This window comes from Trachurus japonicus, chromosome 9 (assembly GCF_045865225.1).
Source record: "Trachurus japonicus isolate A0001 chromosome 9, Traja_1.0".
Classification (NCBI taxonomy): Eukaryota; Metazoa; Chordata; class Actinopteri; order Carangiformes; family Carangidae; genus Trachurus; species Trachurus japonicus.
In genome coordinates, this window is record NC_140915.1 from 9,591,045 (window position 1) to 9,604,891 (window position 13,847).

Consider the following 13,847-nt stretch of genomic DNA (forward strand, 5'->3'; position numbering starts at 1 on the left):
CAGGAGAAGTTACACAATGTCCCTTTAAAAAGAGATTCTCTGGATATAAAACCTGTGCTATACGTTACATGAAGCTGCACACGGCGTCCATGTTCTGCCCCGGTGTCACTGTGAGGTTATACAGGTCGGCTGCCGTTTGGCTGAACTCTGGATAAAACCATGTACGACACCTTCTCACCCCCTGTCCAGTCGTGTTTGCGCTCATGGGATTTCTCGCACGTATCTAAAATGTTGGCGATATGTTACTATGCACGAGTGTGTGGAATGTGGGAATGGTTTTGGCTCCGGTAATTTTGCTGACAACTCTCTGTGTACACAGACTCTCCTTGCTGCACTACGGATTATGAAGATGGTACTGTACCTGCCCTGGATTTTAGCTTACACCTGTAAGGTCAGCAGTTCGTCTGTGGCCGCTGCTGGAATTGTGCGACTGGCACCGACGCATGAGGTCGTCCAACATGCAGCACATGATGTATCCTGACTAAATATAGCAGGTTGAAAGCACTCTGGTATCAAGTCTTTTTCTTTATACTTATTTTGTCAAATATGAAACTTACATTTTGATCATTAAAGTTAGGCTAACTTGTCTTAAAGCAGAAGTAAGCGGAATGTTTGTGTTAATATAAGTCTTAAATAGTTATATCTTCCGACAGCAATCACTTATATAGAGTGTTTGGTCCGAAACGCGGGTCTGTCAGTCACTCTGCTCTGCTGTAAGCCGAGGAGAAAACTTTCCTTGTATCCTACAACCTTTATCCAATGAGGAGAGAGAACGGCATAAAGGGGCGGTCCTCTCTGTGTGTGCAGCCAAGGGATGCGCGTGAATGTGTTGATGTAGGGACGAGGGCGGGGACTGCTAACTCCATCGGCTGACAAAATGACTGGACCGCTTACTTCTGCTTTAAAGGTCCAGTGTGTAATAATTGTCAAGGTTTATTGGCAAAATCTGAATATACTACCCATGAATATATTTATTTGAGTGTATAATCGCTATAAAATAAAATGTGTTTCGTTTCGTAGCCTTATAACTCTTCTTTTATATATACAAGGGTCAGAGAGCACGTTTCAAGAGTTTCGTGTTCATAAAGAAACTAACAATGAAGAAGGAGGAAGGAAAGAAGGAGGAGGAGGAAACAGCAGACATATTGTAAAATGGTTCAGATCTTTACCTCATCGCTCCATGCTCCTGAAATACTCCCAGTCGTCTCAGTTATGATAAACAAGTGTTTTTGTCCTCGGAGGCCACCGTCACTTTGCCGACAGGAGGAGGAAGTGCAAGCGAGCGAGTGAGTGCTGTGAACTAGAATTTAAACGCTGGATGTCATGGTTTTCCCCCATTTTACATACTGGACCTTTAAAGGTCACAAATGTTAAAACAAATGTTGTTCCTCTTTTGGCTTCATTACTTCCTTGTCAATGATTCTCCAGGAACTCTACTGATGATGAGTAGAGATGATAAAGGTGGTGGAGAGCACTGTCTCACGAACGTTACATTACGTCCAAACCAGTTTATGGTTTAAAGCTATAGGTTCATATCTGGAGACTGGGACATTTCCCTCAATGCAGAAGCACTGAGGTTTCCAAACCAGTTGTGTTAAAGTGTTGAAAAAGCTTGGGACACATAGAAATGGTGTTTATCTTTGTCACAAGTGACTTCCTGGCAACATAAGCAGGAACTTGTGGATGGAAATACAGAAATACAGCACTGACAATTTTACCCGTCACACTCTCAGTTTGACCAACAGCCTAAACTTCATTTTGATATAACATCTAAAACTAAAAAGGAACAAAAATGAAGTTGGACTCAGTGCATGTTTTCCATTTTTTGATGTTGAGTCCTGTCCCCATCAAACCAGCAAGAAGATAAAGTACCCTCTAATAGTAAATCCGTCAATTAACTGATCTAGTTGGTTTAAGCTTGAGGTGATCAAATCTTTTGCACTTATCTGTGATGACAAATTCACTGCACATTAAAAGAAGATCAAAATCTCATGGTTTAAGGCTGCTTTAATCTTGACTCTAATCACGTCTGTCTTGTCCAGACAGGTTCAGCACTTTGGCAGCGCTACTCAGCTTCACTTACAGCACTGTATATTTATTCCACATCTGTGCTGAAGCCACAACGGCTGGTGCTGTACATACTAACTACACCGGCCCTTTGCACAGCTCCTTCCAAGCCTATATTGGTCTCTCACGTCAACCTGAATCTTTAATCCTGGATAATAAGATTTCCTTACCCTTCAAATCTTGTCAAATCCCACTCGAGTCAGGGCCTCCCCAACCAACATGGACATGTTACAATGGAAGGAGACTTACCATAAATCCGAACGTCCTGGCATGAGCTTCTTCTTTCCGCTGAAGTATGGTTCAAAATCTTGGGTCTTGAGTCTGTGGGCGTAGTCTATATAGCCAGATACTTCCTGTCCAAGAGTATTATGATCCCTTATGAAAATGACCGACTGTAAAAGAAAAAAGAGAGAGAGAGAAAGAAGGAAAGCCTCTGTGTAAATAATCATGGCCATCAAATGTCTCCTGAGTAAAAGCCAGCGGGGCCAATGTCACTTGTTAAAAGTGGACATATAGAAGGGATCTGTTACAAATCCTCCCACTTTGAAATACAAAGGCTCATGTTATACTTTTGAATCGGGCTCAAATCAGAAACGACTCCAACTTGTGTCGCTGTCCTGCGATGGCCCGGGATAACCGAGGTGGGACGTCTACAGAGTATCCTGCTCAGATAAGTGCGTGGGACTCGAGCGACTTAGAGAAACTAGAGTCTCAGTTCCGTTCCAACACACCTACGTTTAGGGCGAGAATGTAATGACATGCAATGTGGAGCTCTGAGATAAAACTTTAGACTATACGTTGCGCTAATTACTGTGGGAAAAACGAGGAGGCATGGAACTCAAGTAAAGACAAAAACAGCGCTTTAGATGGGTTTAGTATTAGGGCCATCCCTTTGACGGATTGACCTGCAATGAAACCAGAACTTCTAGATTCAGTTTCTTTGAACGCTACAGACTCTACATCATGCAGATGACTGCTTTAGACTTGAGGTTTCTCAATTTTTTCCATTTACAATTTGAGAGTCTAGGGACTCATATCATGTCTGGCCTGCACAACCTTCATGATTTCAGGCTGAATAAAAGCATCAGCTGTGATGGACCACTCAACCTTCCAGCTGACGGTAGCAGACCAAGTTTTGTCTTTACAAGACGAAAGTAAAATGAGAGCGAACGGATGGAAACAACAGACCAACGTCTAAATGTTCAGGCCTCTGAACTCAATCTGAAACCAAGCCAAACCAGAGAGACATAACCTCTTTTAAAAATCACCCTCCCTTCCCCTCGGACTATCTGACCTTCATCGTCACGGTAACAAGCATTACTAAGAGTGTTGGAGGCACATTTGCTCAGTGGTACAAAGAATACACAAGTGGATCATGTTTGACTTCAAATATGAAAGCAACAGGCCCAGTTCATGTCTGATCTTTCCTGAAATTGTTGAGGAACAACCCTTGGGCTCTTCATAGTCCAAACACTGATTTCTGATTAGAAAACAATAAGTAAGAACAGAACAGAAAAGAAAAGATTGGGTTCCTCAAATGCAAACAAAACAAATAAATCTCCCAGCTGCTCATCAGAGTGCAGGTCTTTGAAGTGAGCTCAGACCAGACACAACGTGGAGAAAAAACAGGATGACAAATGGTTTTGTCACCTGATTCAGGCAAAGGAAATGAAAGGGAAGTTGTCCAAACCCCCTCGGGTGACAGAAGAACATGAAATGATCTTTTCATGTCGATTTGATGGTTTAGATAACACATGATGACAATGGATGAGAAGAACTCCAAACAGAGAGCACACTCAGGTGTGAAGAGCTTGTTGTGTCTGCCTTCACAAAGATAAAACAGCTTTTCTTTCCTTCTTGCCTTGAGAGAGGACGACTCCCTTTGTGTCCGACTAGTCTTGTTTACTACGGGCATGAATGAGTCCCACTTGTCGGCCTACAGTAACACAGAAAGACGATCCAAGCAGAATGCCTCGGCTTGCGATATCGCATTTGTATAACTGTCAGGACACGGGCCATCTGTGGATCCCTTCACTAAAAAAAGGCGTGAGATAACTAGTGCTCCAGAGCTCAGAAGAAAAGAGGGTTCCTTTCTCTACGTCTCTCAAACGTTTAAAACAGATGCTATCAGGTTTACAGCTGGCTGGAGGCCTGGGCTAGATACCCTATCTACTGGCTTCTGTCCTCACGCAGCCAGCCTTGAAAAGACATTATCAGGTGGACCTGGCAAAAAGAGGCCAGCCACATTTGGTTTGTGGCCATTAAAATATCAGCTAAATTGGTCTTTAATCAATTAAGGTCAAATGACCCAGTAACTGGTGCAAACTGTAAAAGTTAGCTACTTTTGGTTATGGGTCGATTTACACATATATTCCTTTTTTTTCTTCCAGATGAAACCTTTACCTACCTGTTAGTATGACCTGCCATTTTCTGGCAATTCAAATAATACTGATATGTTGCAGCAGTGAATCACAAAAACAATGGAAACTAGATATTAAAAGTCTTAAATCTGAGAGATTCATAGTATAATTGGAACATAGTTTCTGACAATTTAAGGTTTTGGTCGCAACATCTGTTGGTTATAATCAAAATCTCAGGATCAGATCTAATGTTCTCTGCTTTTAAATCCATCTGCTCATAAAAAAATAAATAAAGAAAAACTCCACGTGTTTTTCAGTGGAAACTGCTTGAAGAAAAATGTACACATAACTTGTGCTTTGCTAACTCGCCTCTTGACAGGTAAGCCAAAGTTCATTCCACTCTCAGGGAACTTGAAGGAGCAGAACGGCCGAGCCAGACCCCGCCGCTTATTTGCTGCAAACAAGCAACATGAGTTTCCAGCGTCAGTGTGGGAGGGAGACCAGGGGGACCTCCACCTTACACCATGGAAAACAAGTGGAAGCCTTACGTCACCTGCCAGCAATTACCAAGAACAGGTGCTGTGACCTCACAGGGCAGCGAGCGAGAGGCCCCCGCTTTATGGCAAACATCAGTCTGGTTATAGTGCCTGAGAAGCTGAGCGGAGCGCAGGTCCCAGGTAGGACAGGCTCTGTGCCTTTGTGACACTCAATATACGGTTTGCTCCTCTTTGAAACTCTTTCTCGTGTGCACACAGTTGAAATTTCACCTGGCTGGAAGCAAAACACCGGTGACCTTAAGATGAAGGTTACATAAACCCGTAAAGAACAGTAGAGCGGGAGTTGCCTTTAAATCCATGATCCATGAAGTTAATAAACACAACAAAGCATCTCAAATCCTCATGGGTACTCCGCCCTCTAAAAAATCCACAAGGAACATGTTTATGTGCTCGGAAACAAACAGTGAAACTTGAACAGTGTTGACAATTGTAATTATTGAGGTCTGTGAAAACTGTGGAGGGATCCCCTGCCTCTTGACAATAAGTAAAACCCACACAGATGTGAACCACTCCACAAACCTGTGGCTAATCTTTCAAAGGCCCGTGGCTGAAAGAGAGGGATTTACAAATTCAAGTCAAACAGAAGCTGACAGCAGGCTGACACGTACTGCGCCCCTCCTTTGTGCTTTGACAATGTCCTACAGGTGAGGACACAATGGCCGGACCACCTGACATCCTGTGCCATGAGGAGTGCATGAATGTGTGTGAGTGTGAGAGAGTGTAGGTGTTTGTTTGTGTGAGTGTGTGTGCACCACAGAATGAGTGCAAAAAGTCAAACTACAGCTAACCACTAGGACTGGGTATTAAACCTCAAAAATGTGTCCGTAACACCAAGAAAATGTGTCCGATGCATTATTTTTATACTCTGTAGTTCAACTTTCCAGCATTGTCATAGCATTGTCACAGCTACAGTATTTGTGGGTTATGCTATTGCTACATAGCTAACAGCATTAGCAGCTGTTTACTTACAGTAGGCTACTAGTCTTGAAGAAGGTAAAGCATCAAACTTACCATTTTTGGTCACTACCCATTTTTTTTGTTTCAATCTCTTTCTTTCTTCTGCGTAAGTTAGCATGCTAACCAGCTAGCCCTGTCACTGCTAAATGTGATTCACAGTTGCGTCCAGTCTGCACTGAACAAGTAAAGTTGTTCAGAGGGTGTATAATAAATTCTTGTTTACTCAAGAATGGCTGAAGCTCTTTGCAACACTGATTAGTAGGCTACCTGTTAATGCTAACGCTAGCTATGTAACATTAGCAAAACCTACAAATCGCCCCTGTTTTAAAAAAAAATTTTTCAAATTATATTTCAAGCTTGAAAGGAATTTAAAGTAGCTGAAAAATTTGCAGGAACTACTGCGTATTATTGGACCAGACAGGAGGACTGGTCATTGAAGAGCTGTTAACGCTAACACTAGCTATGTAGCTTTGTAAGTCTGACTGCTCAGTAATTTCACAAAGCTTCAAAGTGGTGTCTTTTCTTTTGAAAATATTTTTGTATAAAAACCACATTTACATAACTTTTCTCAAAGTAAGAGTATCTAATATCGTAGAAATATAATTTAATACTGTAGTATTTTTACTTGATACATGAGATGAAAGGTTCCTCAGGTAAATCAAATCAAGTAATTAAACCAGTGTGCACCACTGACTGCTTGTACTTTAAATACCCCCCTTACACATACATACAAACACACCGACACCACCAACCTGTCTGCCGGCCCCCATGGCCCCCTCCTGCCCCCATCCTCCAGCCCACCTCTGCCCACACCGGCTCCCCCATCCCCCCATCCCCCCACCCAGTCCCTGGGAACAATCCTGCAGTGTCAGGGAGCTGTGCAGGTGTCTTGCGGTGTCAGCTGCCATACTGTTTATTATTGGTGGGCTGCGCTTTAGGAGGAATCCCGGGCCATCACTAACAACTGTGTAAATTTGTTGGGGTAAGGAAAACATGGCCTGTACTACAGGAATGTTTTTAGGTGGGAGCCCTTTTTCTGGCAGGCTTTACTCATGTCCCCTTTCTGGATATTCCTCAAGGAGTGTGTATGCATGTGTGTGTGTGTTTTTCAGGCAGTTTGGGGAGAGGGATTCAGGAGTTAAGACGAGGAAGGGTCCTTTGCTTATTTGACTTGAAAGTGATTCACACAGCCATCCTGTGTAACAGATGAGCCCATATGTGCCGAGGTGTGTTGTGTTGCAGCCATGGGCATCTATCTACCTGAATCACACTTCCTGCAGGATGTGACTCAGAGCCAGAGCTCACACACCGAAGAGCCTGAACCGGTTTCATCAAGGCCTCGCTAACCTGCATCAGCCAGCGCCATGCAGCGTACGGTAACTCCTTCATGACTCTATGCTCTGCCCATTTTAATGCGAGTGTGAAACATGTTCTCAGAAACCGCATTACACTCATTTTTATTATCAGTGTTGACACTAATAAGTCCATGATAACACACCAATAAAATTGTTGAGTAATGCAAGAGGTAATGCATATCTTCAGATTTAGAGCACAGGTTGTTAACGCCATTACAAACAAACTAAAACAAGATTATCTGCCACAATGAGAAAGGATGAGTATTTATAACGATGACTGTTGAATGGGATATGTTTTTTTGCAACCCACAAACACTGATGGAAACTCCACTCCCATGTTTTAACAGCTGTATGTGATGGCCTGTTTTCTTTTGTACCATCTCCTGTAGTAACCTAAAATATCTCTAACATTTCTTTATTTTAAACAGATCCTCGTTTTGAGACCTGAGATGAAATTTGATTCTATTTTATGTTTTTTTCCTCTGTGGATCTGCCAAAAACAGATGTTTTCCTTTGGTTATTGCAACTGACATCATGTCTTTTAGACGACTAGGAGTTAAAACAATGTTATGATGCATAAGCCGCAAAAGCACTGGAAGAGGAACCGGACATTTTACAGTCAAAAAGAAAAAAAAAAAGAAGTCCTGTCAGTGTTTGAGTCTGATGGACATACTAGTAACTGAAACCAGCACAACTTTAAAGTCTGAGCAGCTGAGTTCAGTTTCTATCAGAGCTTCTTGATGGACATTAGATACCGAGCTGCACAGATAGCACACACAAACATGCCTATTGTACGGACTCGCTCTTTGTGAAATGTGTCGGCGCGCGCTCCTTCTAGATACTCGTGCAGGGTTGTGAGCTGTTTGCACAGCGCTGTGAGTCACCATAATCTGTTTGAGCACCCTTTAACATACCCTCTCATCATAACCCTCCACATGGGCTGCTGATAGACTGCAGCCACCCTTCCCAGACCTCCCTACAACTCTCTCCTGGCAAATGCCGCCGCTTTTCCATCCACTAAAAAGTCTAAAAGCGAGTTTAATTTTAAAACAGGTCTATATATCTACAAAAATAAATAAAGGCTTGGGGCTTTGATTGTTTCCGTCATGGAAAGAGATGAACCGTTTTCAGTTCTGCCCCACAGATTCAGTGGCCACTATGACTTCAAATATTTGAGTCTCTACAATGCAAACATGGTATTTTAAACCTCGTCATTTTTTGTCACCGTCTGGGATTCCACCGAGCCGTCGGTTTTTAGGGAGATGTCTCGCTGTCGCACAGATGTACAGCTGTCCACGGCTTCTTGTTGTAATTGTCGTAACAGGCCTGATTGTGTGTGCAAGCAATAAGGATGGAAATAATCAAAAGACATTTCTTTTTCCTTTCGTTTATAATTACAGGGTGTGTCACTAGACAGATGTCTTGGCACCGGATACAAAAATGCACAAGTGAACTGTTCAAAAGGACTTCTTGCTCTGCACTGTGGTTTAATGTTATATCTGTATTCTCTTAAAGCCCTGCACAAAGGCCCAGCCAGACCACACAAAAAGGTGTAAGAAACGTTTGCTTTATTCTGTGCAATGCATCGGATTAGAGGCTTTTTTCCCTCTCTCGCTTTTTGTTCAATTACTTCTCCTTTGTAGCTCAGCTCACCTCTGCTCATTCCTTCTCAAATATTTGAACTTATTCCATTTAAGTTTGTTAATGATCTACTACAACGATAAATTACTTTACTGTCAGATTCCCATTGGCTTTACAGTACTGCGTTTCTGTTCTTTCCTAGAGATCTGGGTCGTAACAACGTGTATGAGTGCGTGTGGTTTTGCACATCAAATAAAGGGCGTGTTGGTGCATGCGCTATGCAAAAGGTTGGTTGTTCATTTGTTTGTCATTCTGTGTCCTTGAAGACCACAAGTATTTCCATAATTTTGGGAAATTCTGGGAAATTCTCAAAGTATGCAAGGGATGGCGTGCCGGGAGCATTTTTGACCTAGGGCCCAGATTAGGTAATAATGCAACATACTGTATACGCTTCTTTATATTTCCAAGTGATGCACAGCAAATACAGATGCTGGAATACCAGGATGTTTGGTTGTTGTTTAGAAGTCAGTTTAGCAAAAAAAAAAAAAGGCAGATTTGTGCATTTGTTTACCTCATGTGTTCTCCATCTGCATCCATAAACAGACTGCTCGGCTGTTTGTGCAAGAGACGAAGTAAATAAATCCAGAAGCAGGTGTCCTCCTATTGGGCTTTCTAAACACCCAATGGTGGACAGCTACGCCCAGTGAGGTTAGCCATGAGGGCAGAGCGACCGTGGCCAGATACCAAAGGGGAAGCGGCTCAAGTCAATCAGTAAGGAAGGCGAAGGCAGCTAGCTCAACCCATAGGCTCGCAACGGCCTCTGTCTTTTTGGAGAACCCGCCAGTAAAGGCATCACCACAAAATAAGTGGCTTGAACCCACACACTTCAAATTACAGGGCACTCGGAATCAGAAAATGCTATCCTGCTTTTCGCAATTGGTGTTTTAGAAATTCTATTAAAACCTCCTTAACTTGGCCCTCGGCGCAGCTTTGCTATTTTCCTCTGGCTGCGTCAATTCACGTTGGTCTGGAAGCAGCCGAACGCTCTTTCATTGTCCTCACAAACAATGCATTTCAATGTACTGTAGGCATGGCGGCAAGGAAAACACTGTAGTTGAAACTGGAAAAAAAACAGCAGCTTGCACGGTTTGTGACCTGGAAGCTACAGTTGTACTTTGGAGGACATATTGGACCGGAGTATTAAACTGTAGAGCTCAATGGGAAAGAGCAACAGAGTCACACCATGCTCTTACTGTAGTGGAGCCAAAGCAACTTCCTGTTACAGCAAAAAGACATGAAAACATGACCTTAGACCAGTTTCCCTAAAACCAAAAACCAGTTTCAATGTTGATTTTTGTCATAAGGAGACAAAACAAAAGTCTGATTGCCCTTCACGTACGTATAACTATGGTATTTTTCCCCCCTGGGTCAACTAAGGGAAAGTTTTATTTAAAGCTCAAATATTTTACTCTTTTTCTGTGTTTGTATTTGAAGAGTTGATCAATAAGAAGATCTGATCAGGATTTGTGGTTTTAGGAACCAAAAACCATCTCAGTGTAGTTTTCCATCTCCTCTCTCAGCTTCTCTCTGGAGCTCTAGTAATGACAGGTTGGTGTCAGCCAATCAGAAGAGAGGAGGCTCCGAGACTCTCTTCTGATTGGCTGACTGTTTTCTGAGTGATCCAATAAAAATAGAGCAGATTTCAGAAAAAAAACACTAAGAGAAGCCAAATCCTGCAAAGTGTTGGATGGGGGGTTCAGGTGGTGGTGGCCTGGGTTTGGTGACTGCGTTGTTGTGACATCACAAAATGACAGGAAGTCCTGACGGCTGGTTTTAAGGCTCAGTTTCTGAATAAAGGCTGTGTGCATTTCTCTGTGGACTGAGGCTTTGATACTTTCACAGTATTAATATAGAACCTAGAGCTGCTTTATAATCACACTACACATGGACATCTACCTTTATACTGTATGGAGCTTTAACACAAACATCTACCTTTATACTGTATGGAGCTTTAACACAAACATCTACCTTTATACTGTATGGAGCTTTAATACAAACATCTACCTTTATACTGTATGGAGCTTTAACACAAACATCTACCTTTATACCGTATGGAGCTTTAATACAAACATCTACCTTTATACTGTATGGAGCTTTAGTATAAAGTTATTATTTTTTGCATACTGTATGGAGCTTTGACACAAACATCTACTTTTATACTGTATGGAGCTTTGATACAAACATCTACCTTTATACCGTATGGGTTCTTCAAAACTGAACCTAGAGGTGAGAAAAGTCTAATGTGTATAAATGGAGACCTGTGGCGACAGAACCAGTGAGGTTCTTTTTGCAAGATCCGTTCCAGTCGACCATCTGTTGTGCTGTGTGACACAACAGGAAGGAGTGCATTTGAAACAAACTGCACTTTGATCTAACTACTACAACAACAACAACAACTAACATACACTGTCCAGACCTCACTGCTCCATTAACGGGCAAAAAACAAACAAAAAAAAAAGACAAATTGATCGGCAACCTAATGGAATCACAAGTATGCCGCCTGTTTAGCGGAGTTAAAGGTTTGAAATCCTTGGCAGGTGGCAGACATTTCCCTGGTCTCTGCAACTGCAGCTGATAAAGACCTTCCCCATATGGAGAATAAGCTGTCAAGTCTGACAGGTGGCATCACTTACAGCGCAGAGCCCTGTAACAGAAAAGGGGTAAAGTTACTGCTCCCTGGGATAGAAAAAAAAAAAAATCCTGCCCCTACAGTAAATTAGTCGCATGCCGGAATCCAGGGAGGAATTACGGGTTGAGAATAGCAGGCGGGTCTGGCACATGTGGTCAAAACACAAATCAGTCAAACGCCATCTCAGCTACGGATTTCAGACACCAAAGTGACCAAGCAAGGCATATCTTTTCCCTCCCCTCCACTCCTACAATCATTTTCCACATTCCACTGGCTTTTAAATTACCAGTGGGAAGAAGAATACAAGTTCAGCCTAAAATATATGTGAAAGCAGTGCAACGGAGCTGCTGCTGGTCCCCTGGTGAGCTTTTTTTTTTTTTTTGCGAAAAGCTTTTCTGAAGAAATGCAAAAAAAAAAAACTGGGATTATGGTGTCATTAACTCTGTGGGCACTTTAATCCTCTCTGTTGCATTTCCTGTCAGGAGTTTTTATTTTAATGTGTAAGTCCGAGGGCTAAACTTGGTCGCGCTGGCACATCGCACCAACTGTCCACATGTCTGGAAATATCGCCAAAGATTCACTTGCCTGATAAAAAAAAAAGAGAGGCTATTTTGAATTCTGAATATCTAAATAATCTGACCCGTAACAACATCTGAGAAGGCAGAGCACAGGTTTGCTCCAGATGCAGAGAGCAAACATTTTTTATCACCCCTGAACTGCAGCAGCATGGATTACTGGATGTTAAACAGCCCATCTGTCTGACTAAGCAGAGTTTTTGAGGGTTAATGCTGCATGAAGAGACGCTCCTTCAGGTTGGCACGTTTGCTCCTCTGCTACTGTCACAGTCGACACACAAGAGATATTTGTAGATGGTGCGATTGTGCAGAATAATTAACCGTTACATCTAATTATTCTTACTATTCACACTCCTGAGGCTCATTTAACTTCACTGTTGGAGTTTTGATTGTCAGTAGTAAAAGTAGACATCCTAAATTCTATGAAATACAACCTATTTGATCAGTTAAGACTTTTTGTCCAAACAAAAAGCCATATATAGGTCTTCTCTTTATCTATGTGGAGTATTTTCTTTAACTAAAAATAAGAGTCTTATTTTGAAAAACCTTTTCACATAAAAGCTAATCCTAAAACACCACCAACGCATGACAATCTAATTATTGTATACTAATTATGATTGAGACAAAGTGAATGTGTCATGTTTGATGCAAGAAATCAACTTGCAGTTTGTTTAGAGGTAATTAAATATAAATATACTGATTTCTAGGAATGTACATGAAGTGTCTCTATAGTATCTAAGCTGTATCTTTATGAAAGGACTTCAGCCAACATGTGTAAGGTAAAAAAAACTCAAATGACAACTCTTCTTCTCCGTCTCCTATTCATATTGCATATTATTTTATGCTAGCAGCTATGTTGCACTATGTGGCCAAGACAAATTTCCCCCCTGGATTATCTTGATTTATTTTAGATAAATGCAATAGACTTTGTTATTTTGGAGATATCTAATGAGTCTGATGTGTTGTGTGCAAAATGGCTCATGATACTCTTTGAAGCCTAGTTTTTTATTGCATATTTGGATTTTAAAAGTTTAGTTTAACTAAAGAACACAAGGTTTTACACCTCTTCCCGTCATCTCTTCACCCTAATAACTGCTACAAATGAAAGAAAGCAGGAAAACCAAAAATCCAATGAAGACGGATGCAGTTGATATTAAATTGTTCTTCTCTATTAGGAACCGTACAACAAAAAAGAAAAGAGCTGTACTCACCTTTAACCCTTGTCCTCCTTGGTCCTTCTTTCCTCCCTTCCTTCTGTCTCTCCATCCCTCCTTCCTCCCTCCTTTCTCCACTCCTTTCCTTTCTTTGTTCCTCCCTTCCTCATCCTTCTTTCCCTCCGTTCTCCCTTCTTCCCACCATCATTTCCCTTCCTTCCTTGACCCAATCTGTTCCCTTTGTCCATCCTTCTTTCCTTCCTTTCTCCCTTCCTTCTTCCCACCATCCTTTTCACTTCCTTCCTTCCTTCTTTCCCTTTGTTCTTCCTTCCGTGATCCAATCTGTTCCCTTCCTCCATCTTTCCTTCCTTCCTTAATCTGTTCCCTTTGTCCATCCTTCTTTCTCCCTTCCTTCTTCCCACCATCCTTTTCACTTCCTTCCTCCCTTCTTTCCCTTCATTCTTCTTCCTTCCTTGATCCAATCTGTTCCCTTCCTCCATCTTTCCTTTTTCTTCCTTCCTTGACCCAATCTGTTCCCTCTGTCCATCCTTG

General features: G+C 42.0%; 1 protein-coding gene across 1 annotated transcript in view; it reads right to left on the bottom strand.

Annotated features, from left to right (window-relative positions):
* The window catches only part of cfap299 (cilia and flagella associated protein 299), a 93,388-nt gene that overhangs the window by 17,781 nt on the left and 61,760 nt on the right, over nt 1–13,847 (bottom strand). Inside the window, exon 4 of the mRNA XM_085785892.1 lies at nt 2,317–2,459. Within this exon, the coding sequence (XP_085642018.1) occupies nt 2,317–2,459 (143 nt within the window). The remainder of the gene's footprint in view (nt 1–2,316; nt 2,460–13,847) is intronic.